At 40.8% G+C, this 12,495-nt stretch overlaps 1 protein-coding gene across 1 annotated transcript; it reads left to right on the top strand.

Annotated features, from left to right (window-relative positions):
• The first annotated feature begins 9,202 nt into the window (after nt 1–9,202).
• On the top strand, nt 9,203–10,421 carry LOC119882770 (uncharacterized membrane protein C3orf80). Its single transcript, XM_038693018.1, has one exon. The coding sequence runs from the start codon at nt 9,608–9,610 to the stop codon at nt 10,265–10,267; it is 660 nt and encodes a 219-aa protein (XP_038548946.1). The 5' UTR covers nt 9,203–9,607; the 3' UTR covers nt 10,268–10,421.
• Nucleotides 10,422–12,495: the final 2,074 nt, after the last annotated feature.

Genomic DNA, 12,495 nt, shown 5'->3' with positions numbered 1-12,495 from the left:
TGGAGGCTTGAAACTTGAAACTTGGACTTGTCTGCCTAAATATTCAACTAGACTTTAGAGAAAAAGCTAGTGAGACTTGACCTCAGATCAACAGATGTTTAACAAGACTATGACTAAAGCCACTCTAGCAGCTCTGCGAGGCTGTACTGGCAGGTATAAACTTTGTTTATGCCACCTCATGAATTACACTCATGCAACTTTAGGTCTGCTCAACACCTATGCCCCTCTGCGGTGGCACTATGACACAACCCCCCCGCCAGAACCATGAATGTAAGTACAAACCTTTATGCCAATTCATCTCTATCAAGAGATGTTGAGATATTTAAGGATAAGTGATCATTTCTGACCAGCTGGTGGTGAGGGAAAGTCAGACGATCACCAAAGTCACCAAGGTTCATCCTCTGGGGATCATGAATGGCTGTACAAAATGGAATCTGAATTTATCCAATAGTTGTTGAGATTCTCCACTCCGGTAGACTTACCGACCGATCTATAGAGCCATGCCTTGAGTGTGACAGATAATGCCACACTGTTGTGCATTTTACTCACATATAGATGCTTTGGTTCATTACAGGCAACTGGACATTTAATGCACTGTTTCCCTTTTTTTTGGCTATTGTGCTATTGTTAGCATGTTAACCATTGATAGACTGGAAATATTTGCTTTTTGACTTGAGACATGCTTTGGACTTAATCCAAAAATATTTTTTTAAAACCGCCCTGGAAATTATATATTTCCCTATTGTGTTGTAATCATAAAAATCTAAACTAAGAGATATTTTTAAAAAACAGGTATTGGGAAAGGTCTCTATCAAAAAGAAACCCTGACATAATCTTTCTCTCAGTGGCTCAGTTAAAATTTTCACTGCGTGTGTGTGTGTGTGTGTGTGTATTATTATGACAAGGCTTTTTTTTTTACAGATCGACCAACCTGTTTGGAAACGATGATGTCACACACCCTAGAGGGTTAATATGAGCCCTCATTGTGCAGACTCATTATCCATCACATAGACGCACACATGCTCTGAATAACACAAAAACACACAGTCACTTGCATATAAGGATACTCAGTCAGGCAGGAAGAAAACCCATTACTCTGTGCTCAAACATTCTCTTTATAACATACATGTATTCACATACAGAGATGCACAAAAGGTGTCCTCTTACTCTGGAGATGAGAAAGGCCATATCCTTTCAATTTCAATGGGTTGAGTTATCACTGGAAAGATCCATAGTAACAAAAGAGCCGTGCCTGCATAAAGAAGCTGGAGAGAGGTGAACAAGGACAAAGAGCAACACCTTTGCATTGAGAAAATGGGAGCGAGGCTCTGGAGATCGTCCAGCCACAAGAGATTTCAGATGCAACCTCATTTAATCACACACAACGGTACAATGCATAATGTGTGTATATAACAGTTGGCATTTCTTTAAAATTCATGCATTCGTGCATTTAGTAGGGTAAATGCCCTATATGAGACAGCAACAGTGCAAAACAGAGCAGTGTTGTTCTCAGATACAGGGATTTGAATCACGAGTAAGTTGATTTGATAGCAGACCAAATCCTGGACTTGCATTGAAACGCTAGTGACTTGCGACTTGCTTACGGCTTACCTCACTACCGAACACCCCTTTTCACTTTGATTTCATTTTGATTATCTACCCGGCCTCTATTTGTTTGTTATTTATTTTTATACATTTTATTGTTTTTCAGCAGTCACCTCGGTTTGCTGTTGTCATCGTCTGTCCCCCCCCCCCCCCCCCCCTTGGCTTGAGATGTTTTATGAGTCCATCGGGGTTTTTTTTATCTCACCCACACAGTTTACACTTTTGTTTTCTATTTTCAGTGATTTAGATGATGTTTTTGTCATGTTTCTCAAAAAGCACTATAACAACACCAGTTTTCATTATGCCCCTTTATTTCAACTGTTGATGCTGTAAATTAATTTTAAAAATATAGAAGTCTTTACAGTATAGTGTCGAAGCCGGTACATTCTGCCCTCTCTTACACAACCCCCTCCACTTATTGCTCTATATTATACTAAGCCTGTCAGCATTTTTGTTTAAAGTGTGTTATGTTATGGCCTTGTTCTGCTTCTATCTTTCCCACTTTCTCTCTCTGTGTTGTTGATTTATTATTTCGGAGCCCTCTGGAAACTTTGTGCATTCTGGGACCACAGAAGAACGAGGGTTCCTGGGATTTAATGCGGGCATTTGGTAGGAGGGACACAACCGTAGGCCGTTGTCTAGTCACCCCTCATCCTTTAAGTGTGACTCAACGCAGCGCCTCCACTCAAAACATGTGGGAATGGGAAAACGTTATCCTATATTTAACTTCCAGGTGTCTGTCTGGTTTGCCTGTGTATGTATGTATGTATGTGAGTCCCAGTAGGCTAACTGAGTCATCAGCAGCTGGGTGTTGGTAGACAATTTATCTTATATGGGAACAATGAGTTTGTCCTTTGTTGGGGGCTTTTAAAAGTCTAGGAAAAACTGTGAGTATGCCCCATAATCACCCCCCTCTGATGAGAACTTTCCCCATTAAATGTGTCTGAGGTTGGTGTGTGTGTATATTAGATTTGTGTGATATGCAGAGAATTAAACAAAAAGTGTCCGCTGACTATCCTGCTGTGTCAGCCACATAATACCGCAAAGTTTAATGCAACAGAGAAACAGCTCCCCTACTTATAAAGAGTAAAACATCCTGGTATTGTCCCTTCTTTTGACAATAGCCCCTGGTCAAAGAATTTTTAAATTTATTAGAATCATTTGATTTTTTACAATGCGTTTTGGGTCCAACTCATGAACGTGGTCATACGCTTGACCTTGTATTATCTCTGGGATTCTCTGTTGATAGCATGAAGATTGTTGATACTGTTTTTTCTGATCATAAGACTATTATTTTAAATTCTAACTTTCCTTGTGGTGCGCTGGGTAATATTGTTTCTGCCTCGGTTTCATCTCACATTCTCAATCCATGTACAGCTAGTAGTTTTTCAGCTGCTTTTAATACCTTTTCATTGACCGAGTCGCACTCTCCCTGTATGGGTTTAGAAGAGTTGGTCGATCAGTTTAACTCTTCTTGTTTAGAGATTTTAGATGTTGTGGCTCCTGTCACAGTCAGGGGGAAAAAAGTCAAATCACAGCCCTGGTTGAACAGTACTACCCGTGCTCTTAGACAGGAGTGTAGGAGGGCTGAACGCGAATGGGTTAAAGATAAATTACAAGTCTCTTATGAGATTTTGAAGAACCGTTTGAACAAGTATCAAAGAGCTGTTAAATTGGCTAGATCAAATTATTTCTATGTCATTATTTCCAGAAATTATAATAATTCTAGAGTACTTTTCTCTACTGTAAATGCTGTTCTTCATCCTACTGCTACTCTTTCATTCACTCCTTCTGCTGACATGTGTGAACAGATTTCATCTGTTGGCATGGATTTTATTCCTTCTGTTGACCCTACGAACAAATTAACTAGTTTTATGCCTGTTTCTTTGCAGCAGCTTAATGATATAACTGCTCATATGAGGCCCAGCAGGTCTCCTGGTGATGTGCTCCCTTCTTCTCTGTTTAAGAAGGTACTTGATTCAATTGGCCCAAGTATTCTGCCTATTATGAATATTAGCTTGTCATCTGGTGTTGTTCCGGTTAGTTTTAAGCATGCGGTTATTCAGCCCCTTTTTTAAAAAAACGGTTTATACACCTCTGACATGAGTAGTTTTTGTCCGATCTCAAAATTAATGTTTTGTCCTTCATCACAATTACCTTTTATTTCTAAGATACTGGAAAAAATTGTAAATGCATAGCTTAATGACTTCTTAATGAGTAATAAGATTTCCGATAGATTCCAGTCAGGTTTTAGAGCTGGTCATAGTACAGAATCTGCTCTTTTGAGGATCTCTAATGATATCCTACGAGGTGTTGATTCTGGAAACCGTGTTGTTTTGCTTTTGTTAGATCTTACAGCGGCATTTGATCATAACATTCTCATTGTCATCATCATCTTAGGGATCAGGTTGGTATTCAGGGCTTAGCCCTGAAATGGTTCTCTTCCTATTTGAAGGATAGGACTTTTTCAGTCAGTTTAGGGGATTATTTTTCTTCCATTACCCCTCTTGTGTGTGGGGTTCCACAGGGCTCTATACTGGGACCAATTTTATTTTCCCTTTATATGCTCCCTCTAGGTTCAATGTTTGAGAAATTTGGGATTCAGTATCATTTGTATGCGGATGATTCTCAAATTGAATATGAAATGTGCCATTCAGTCTCTTCATGCATGTTTGGCCGAAGTTAAGTGTTGGCTTGCGAATAACTTTCTCCAATTAAATGAGGATAAGACCGAGATGATTTTATTTGGAAATAAGGGGTGTGTGGATGATGACTGCCTGGGGTTGTTTTCTGGGAAAAAACTGTCTAGCGTGAGGAACCTTGGTGTCATTTTTGACTCTGAGCTTAAATTTGACCGGCAAATCAATGCTGTCGTTAAGAATAGTTTCTTCCATCTTAGATCAATATCTAAATTGAAATCTATCCTCTCTTTTGACGATATGGAGAAGGTTGTTCATGCCTTTGTGTCATCCCGTTTGGATTATTGTAATGTGCTGTATCTGGGTGTGAGTCAGGCTTCTCTCTCCCGTTAGCAGCTCATTCAGAACTCAGCAGCCAGACTTTTAACGGGTACTAAGAAGAGAGAGCACATTACTCCGGTGTTAATTAAATTACATTGGTTAACCATATGATACAGAATTAAATACAAAGTGTTGTTGTTTGTTTTTAAGTCTCTGCGTGGCCTCGCACCAGAGTATGTTACTGATTTAATCAGCCACTGTCAATCCAGTAGATCTCTGCGCTCAAATGATCAATTGCTTCTCATGGTTCAGTGATCCCGTTTAAAATGTAAAGGTGATCGGGCTTTCTATGTTGCTGCTCCTAGGCTCTGGAATGACCTTCCTCTGTCTGTAAAAACTTGTCCTTCATTGAGTACTTTTCAGAGTGCGCTTAAAACTTATTTGTTTTCTTTAGCATTTGATAATGCTCTGTAACTTGTGTATGTTATATATTTGCTGTGTTTTTATTTTCTCTTTTATACCTTCTGTACAGAGCTCTGGTTCCACTTGTGGTGTTGAAAGTTGAGTTGAGTTGAGTTAATTAATACATCATTTCTTACACAGAAAGTAACATTAGTCAGGTTTGTGAGAAGGGACAGGATTCTGAAAAGGTAAAAAGACAGTGGTTGAGACACATCTATATACATTCTTTCTGGCAACATGATGTTCCCATTTGAAGAGAAAGCAGCAACGCTGAGTCAAATCACTTAGTGCCATTACCCATCAAACAATGATAGCAATGTATAATGGCCTAAGATCATCATAAGGGATGTTAAGTCAAAAAGCCCAACTCATCAGAATTATTAAGAGCTCTTAGTAATTCCCCGAGACAGAAAGAAAATTCTACTCCTCTCTCTTCTTAAAGCGCAGGTTTTCTCCTCAAAGTTAGTCGGGATTCTGATTCTTCTCCGAGCCAAAAACTACACATCGCTGGGAGAATAAGCTGCACAGAGGTAAGAGGCGCGCACTTTCTTTCAAACATATTTGCTAGAAGTGACCACATCCACACGCTTGTTCAGTAGAATTCTGAGGGAAAGCTCAAAGTTTACACCCCGCTGTGTTTGAAATGAAGTCGGTCCAGTGACCTATGTCACATGTCATCCCTTCCGGCTTCCATTTGCCGTGTCCCTCTCAACCACATGTTGTTCAGTGACTCAAAGAAAACAGGGGGAAAATGCTTGCGACTTTACAAAGACGCCCACACAAACGAGTCAAAACATAAATATAGTTGCCCCACACTCTCAACACAAACACACGCACATACCTCTGGTACCTCTGAGCCAGCAGAGCGATAAGATTAGAGGAAGTACGTGGGTGTGAAATAGCTGTGTGGGACTTTCTGGATTCACACAATCTACACTGACTGTAGGCCCTGCTTTTTATTAGAGTTCAAGCTGATGGGAATTCACAGACGCTGGTGACACCCACACGTATCCTGCAATTCTGGCCTATGAACTACACAGATAGAACATACACACATTAAAAAAGACAAAACTTGTGCATTCATCCTCCATAGTCTGCAAATCCATACATAACTATTCTTACACATGCTTACCTAGCAAGGGATGCTTTATACAATGTATGTGTGGACATTCACATCATGTAAAGGTCAGACTGTTTCCTTAAATACAGTGAGTAAAGAAGCTAAAGAGGGTGAAGTTGGTCCCAGGGCAGTAACACTGGGGTTGTGACTTCAACTCTGGTGCTAACAAAGCGAAACCCAGAACCATCAGTGGGTCCATTAACAAAGCCAGAGTCCTGACAAGGCTCTCTTTGTTTCATAATTAATGCAAACGTGATAACCGTGACATTGACAGTTGGGAGGTCTGTACATCAACGTCTCTCACACATGAAAATGAACGCTGCCATTCATCATCACGCAGGGCTAATGGACCCCATAAGACTGAATTCTTAAGCACAACACAAGAGACCTTTGTGCCAGATTAATGGAAGCATCCAGCACAGCACATTTATCACGGTGATAGCATAGTATAGTGTTTTCACTTTGATAGCCACACAGGAGGCTGCAACTTCAAATTATTGTGTTAGTTAATGCAACATGAGCAAAGTTGCCTTTGTGTTGCTGTTGTTAACAGATTTGTTGTGTACATACGTCTCACCGTTTCATCTCAATCCACCTTTCACATTCTACATCACTCTATCAGTATCTCCGTTTCTGCCTGTGTGCATCAAGGACTCACGAGTCCCATGACATCTGTTAGAGCACGGAAACACCGCTTTCTGTGAATATACTACACATTACGAGAAAACAAAAAAGACTTGTCCTTTTCCGTTTCCTGTGGGATGTTGTTGGTCTTCAATTAGTTTGATGTGTTTGCTGAAAGCTTCTCCTAGATGGACGAACAACGGGGAGGGGGCGATAAAAAAAAAAGAGAATTTATTCAATCAATCTTACTCACACAAGAACAACACTTTGTGGTGGATTTCAGGGAAAGGGGGGAAAAGAAGCAGGATGTGGTGGGTTAGAAACAGACTTGAAGAGGAGAAATAGTCAGAGAAAGAAGACAAACAAGACAGGAAAAGGAAAGGATTATATTTTAATATATTGTCATCGAATACATGTGATCAGTGAAAAACATCAAAGACTAAAAGTGGGGAAGTTACGTAATGTAATATATTTAATTTATACTTCCACTTTTGTTCAGGGTGAATAAGATCCTTTATTATGTTATTTCTTATCTTGCTTACACGGATTGGATTTGGGTGTGATTAAAAAGTCAAATGCTCTCAAGTATTCCTCTACACTGTGGCGATAGCAGCATGTTTCTCCTTTTTCCAAAGAGCGAAAGGCTGTGATCAAAAATAGCTGTTCTTCCCTATACATGTCAATAAGAATAGCAGAAGTGCTGGGAAAGCCCTTGAAACAAAGGAACTGAAAAGGGTTTCTCTCAGAGCCACTGTCCACAGGCTATTGATTGTGTATTTGTTTATTTGGTTACAAGGGAGCCCGGCGATCGCGTTTCCCTAATCGAGGCAGATTGTAGAAAGAAATACGATGCTGCATAAATTAGGCTGCGTGATGTTACCCTTCTACTGAATTTCATGTCATAATGCTCCAGTAATTAGATTTGGTGTACTGTGCATTAGGCCTTGTTTAGGAAAGAAAGGAATACAGACTGGCTATTAGTGACAAAGAGTAACGTGAAGACAGAAAGGGGTGAAATGTTCTTGTAATTTAAAAAGGATTCGCTACATGATTTACACCATGAACACTTGACAAGACTGTCTCATCACTAAGATCCCCTTTATTAACAATGTAAGAGGCTATAGTCTTCTTTGTTCTGTCTTAATATCATAAATCCTATTCTCTGAGGAAAAGTCATAATCCTTCCAAATCTAATAGGGGTATAAGGCTTTGAAAGTGACATTGATCATGCTATACAAGCACTATAGAAAATGATTGATACAGTCACTGTTACATTGCAATGCAGCCAATTATGCTGACTGATTTAATTAATCAGTTAATATTAAGTACTTGTAGAGCAGTTTACCGTGCCCTCTGTCATTCTTGGATGTTATCCAAAGGGAAATCTTTAGAGTAAATTAACACGTTGGGTGAGGAGACTGTCGTTTAAACTGGAGACTTAGTTTTATGATTATGTTCTTCAATGCTGCAGACACATTGTCCTCTAGGGTGATGCTGGACTAATGTGAATCCAGACACTCTTCTAATGGGGGGCCATTACAGCCCACATTGCAAGAACTATTCATTTTTTATGAGAGGGGTGGATCTGTTGGCGCCTTATATCAGGGGCATTCACCCTTACTGGTTACATCTGGCCGTGCAGGATTCAGTAAAGGTATGGTTCAGTCTTTTAGGGGGCAATGGGTCACAAAGGGTCTGAGGACTTGCAGGCATCCTTTAGAGGGTTGTAGGCCCCCAGTAGTGGACTGAGTGTACTTTATTTTAAAGTACTGTACTTTAGTCCAAAGTTGAGGTGCTTGTGCTTTACTTGAGTATTTCTATTTTTTTTGTACTTTATTCTGCCACTCTACTAAAATTGAGATGAAAATATTGTACTTTTTACTCCACTATTTATTTGACAGCTTTAGTTCTTACTTTAGCAACTTTACAGCTTAAGGATTTTACCTACAAAACATGGAAGGATGAAAAAGGAGGCACTATTACAGATTTAATTACCAACTAGTGCTTCAAATAGTTCAAATTAGCTCCACCTCAACCAAAAGTAAAATGCTACTTACAATGCATTAGAAATTATAATCTAATGATATTATATACAAATACACACACTCATAGGGACCATGTTCCTGCACTTTTACTTTTGATACTAATATTTAGATACTTTAAGTGTCATTTTCAATGCTTTATTGCAGTATTTGTGCTTTTCCATATGAAACGGATCTCATTACTTCCTGCACCACTGCAGAATGAGGACTAATTTAGTTTCATAGGCTATCCAAACACAGTAGGATTTATAACTATTCCAACTGTATTTGTCACCCCTCCTATATGTAAGGGATTTCCCTTCTGCAACACACACAGCATAAATCATGGGGCTCTGCAGCAAACATTGCACTTATCTGAGAGGGGGGTTGTTGATACACAATAGCTGGAGTCACAAGTCTTTCGGGCAAGACACTTTGGGTAAGGTTGAACACTGACCCTGTACGTGATGGGTACCACATCTGTGGGCTGCACTGGTACAAGGACATGCAAGGAAGCTGATAAAAATGTCTTTACCTATAATGATGTAAGATTATTCATGATTCACATCACTGCTCCCTCCAGATTGCTCCTCTTCTATCGTTCATACTAAAACAGACAGGTCGTCCTCGGCGGGGGGGCACCTGCTGTCCCGCTCTGCGCTGCAGTGACTGTGAAGGCGGATGAGAGCACACGATTAGTGCACAGCTGGGAAGAAAGGCAGACCTGTTAACACCTGAGCGGACTTTAACATTACAGCATCGCACGCGCGGGAGCCGCAAGACGCGCGTTACGTTCCATCCCGGGAGATCAAGATATGATACTACGTCAGCCGGGCGGCGGCAGGACAAGGTGTGGGACCACTGGCACATTTTTGTCGGCATTTCTCGTCTCCGCTTGTCAAGCCCTCCGGAGCTGCGGGGAGGTAGAGTGCGGCGATGGCCAGCAGTGCTGTCCACCCATCGTCACCGGGAACGGCAGTGCCAGCTCCACGGTGCGCTGCTGCAAGCTCCCCATCAACGTATTCTTCGATAACGTAGGCTGGTTTACGCGGAAGCTGTCGGGCATCCTGATCCTGTTACTGCTCTTTGCCATGGGCTACTTCATCCAGCGGATCATCTGCCCTCGGCCCCGCCGGCACCCGCACAATGACCGCAGCGAGGAGCCCTCCCTCTTTCACGGGCGCGCATCGGCGTCCCAGGACTCCCTGCTGGACCGGTACCCCGAGTGCAGCCTCGGGGACTTCGCCTCTCCGAACCTGCCAGCCTACGACGAGGTCAAATATTTGCCCACGTATGAGGAAAGCATGCAGGAAATGCACAGAGACCGGTCCGATGATAACTTGCTATCGGAAAACGAGAGGGGCGGTCAAGGCAGGGCGAGAGCGGCGGGACCGAGAGTTGGAGACCAGAGACGGGATGTCCTGGAGGTGTCAGGACCGCAACTCAGCCCAAGGACATCTCGGAACTCCGTCTGACGGAGAACAGAGATGGGGCAAAGCTAGAGACAAAGCTGGAGACAATTTAGCATTCTTATTTTTAATATAATCAGGGTAATTATCTTGCATAGGTATCAGCTCAAGTGCAATTATAATCCTGAATGTTAAGAATAAAGGAGGAAGCTGAGAAAATGTACGTGTTTTGTAAGATTTTAGGGGATTTCTCGCCTTTTGTATGCAAATGGCCGCTTGGGTTAAGCAAAGGAGATTATAAAGTAAGCGAAGGCGGCTGAAATTGACGCTCTTTGTGATGGGGACAGCTAATTTGGCCCCGGTATAATCGCATTAAGTTTTACTTCAGCACCTCAATTTTAAGTGGCACCGTGAAACAGTTTTTCTTCTGTCAAATTTTTCGTCCTTTCTTAGTCCCAATGCTAAATATTCGGCTGGACCTGAAAGACCTCCCTTTCTTTTATTTAGTATTTATTGAATTTGCATACAAAAGGAGGAATATTTAGATTTTCCCCCTCAGTAACCTGAAATGTGGGGTGAAAGAGGGAGTGAAGGGAAGAATATCAATTCAAAAACTTTCTAAGGCACACATTATCAGCCAGCTTTAGTGCCAGTTCATTTTTATAGCTTATCACCATGAAAGCAATATTCTTTCAAACTGACTCACATGCACATACACACATGCTTACACTGATGAGCATTTTATCAGTGACCTGTGCAATGTCTGATATGCCTATTGCAAAAAGCTGAAGCCACAGCAGAGAAGTTATGTTTTTTTCCTCTCTCTTTTTTTTTTTTAAATGCTCTCATCCTGGGAGCCTTGCTGCCAGAGGCTACATGTATCAGCGTCTCCCAGGTTTTGAATTCAGGAAAAACAATGGCAGAGATTACAGCTGGCATACTGATAGGGTGTACAGCTGCCAAGAAACAAAGTTGTATTTTGATGATAACATGTCAGACAAGATCACAACTGCTGCTCCAAGCAGAACTAACACTGTAAAAATGGGTGAGACAGAGACAGGAGGTAATCATTTTTTTGTTCTGGCAGAGTAGTCTGAAGATGCAGACTGAGAATACCTTCAGATCTACTAGTATGTGGCTCATAAGTTTGTAACTGTCCCCTGGTAATTTGCATTCTGACTAATGAGGCAAAAGTATATGCTGCTACAAACTGAAAACCAAGCTGACACTGCACACTTCATTACATCAGGCGTAATGGCCTGTTTACCTGGATTAAAGCTTTAGGTGTATTTGCTATTAACTGGCCATTAAAATGCCTCATTATTGAAAAGGCTGATTTGTCATTAGAGATTACTTTACTTTGACATTAACTGGGCGTGGGGTAAATGGTCACAATTAGCATATTCTCTCTCCAGCCCAGACTTAAAGAAATGTCAACACACCTTTAGTTCCAGGCCAAAACAGAAGGCAGCAAGTACATTACAAAGATAATCTCCACTAGGGCTGTAAGTAACAAAACAATTATTTTCATTGTTCAATAACCTTCCAATTTCAGTAATGATGAACTGACTTATCATTGGTCTATAAAATGACACAGAACAGTGAAAAATGTCTACCATAGGTTTCCAGTGCCCAATATGACATCTTCAAATGGCTTGTTTTGTCTGACCAACAGTCCAAAACACAGTGACATTTTGCTTACCATCATAGGAGGCTCAGAAAACCTACAAAAACTCACGTTCAACTTTGCTTATAAAATGACAAACTTCAAACTTCAATCCATTATCAAAATAGTCGGCAATTAATTTTCTGTCAATCCACTAAAATAATTATCATTTCAGCTCAAATCTCCATGACATCAAACAAATCTCTCCACCCATGGCCAACAAATACTCATTTATTTACCTGTCCCAAATAGGAAGTGTTGTATATAGTATATAAACTGTGCAGCTTTATTTAACTCTTCTTTTTTCAATGGTTCTTTTAATAGTGCATAAGTAGGTGTAAAGCACCTGGTGACTTTACTTTATTTAATCAACTCAACTGGTTTATCTGTGAAGCTCCAGGGTGACTATCCATCCAGGGTGCCATCAGATAGACCAATGCATACTTGTTAGAACAGTGTAATACTAGACAGGATATCAAAGAGATTCTTATTCAACGCAAGTAAACTAGCTACTTAAATGTGGAAGAAGCATCTGTATCTGCAAACCTAGACTTTACAATTAGAGGCCTGAGCTCCTCTAATGCTCCTGACACTAAAAGCCTGAGTGTGATTGTGGTGGCTTGTGTAA

This window comes from Micropterus salmoides, unplaced genomic scaffold (genome assembly GCF_014851395.1).
Source record: "Micropterus salmoides isolate LMB-PRFRI ecotype aquatic unplaced genomic scaffold, ASM1485139v1 Ms_hic_scaffold_3, whole genome shotgun sequence".
Lineage (NCBI taxonomy): Eukaryota > Metazoa > Chordata > Actinopteri > Centrarchiformes > Centrarchidae > Micropterus > Micropterus salmoides.
The sequence above is the reverse complement of the archived record's forward strand: the minus strand, read 5'-3'. Positions and strand labels throughout refer to the sequence as shown.

Coding starts and splice junctions, on each gene's coding strand:
- LOC119882770 (XM_038693018.1), top strand. CDS start 9,608: ATGATACTACGTCAGCCGGGCGGCGGCAGGACAAGGTGTGGGACCACT.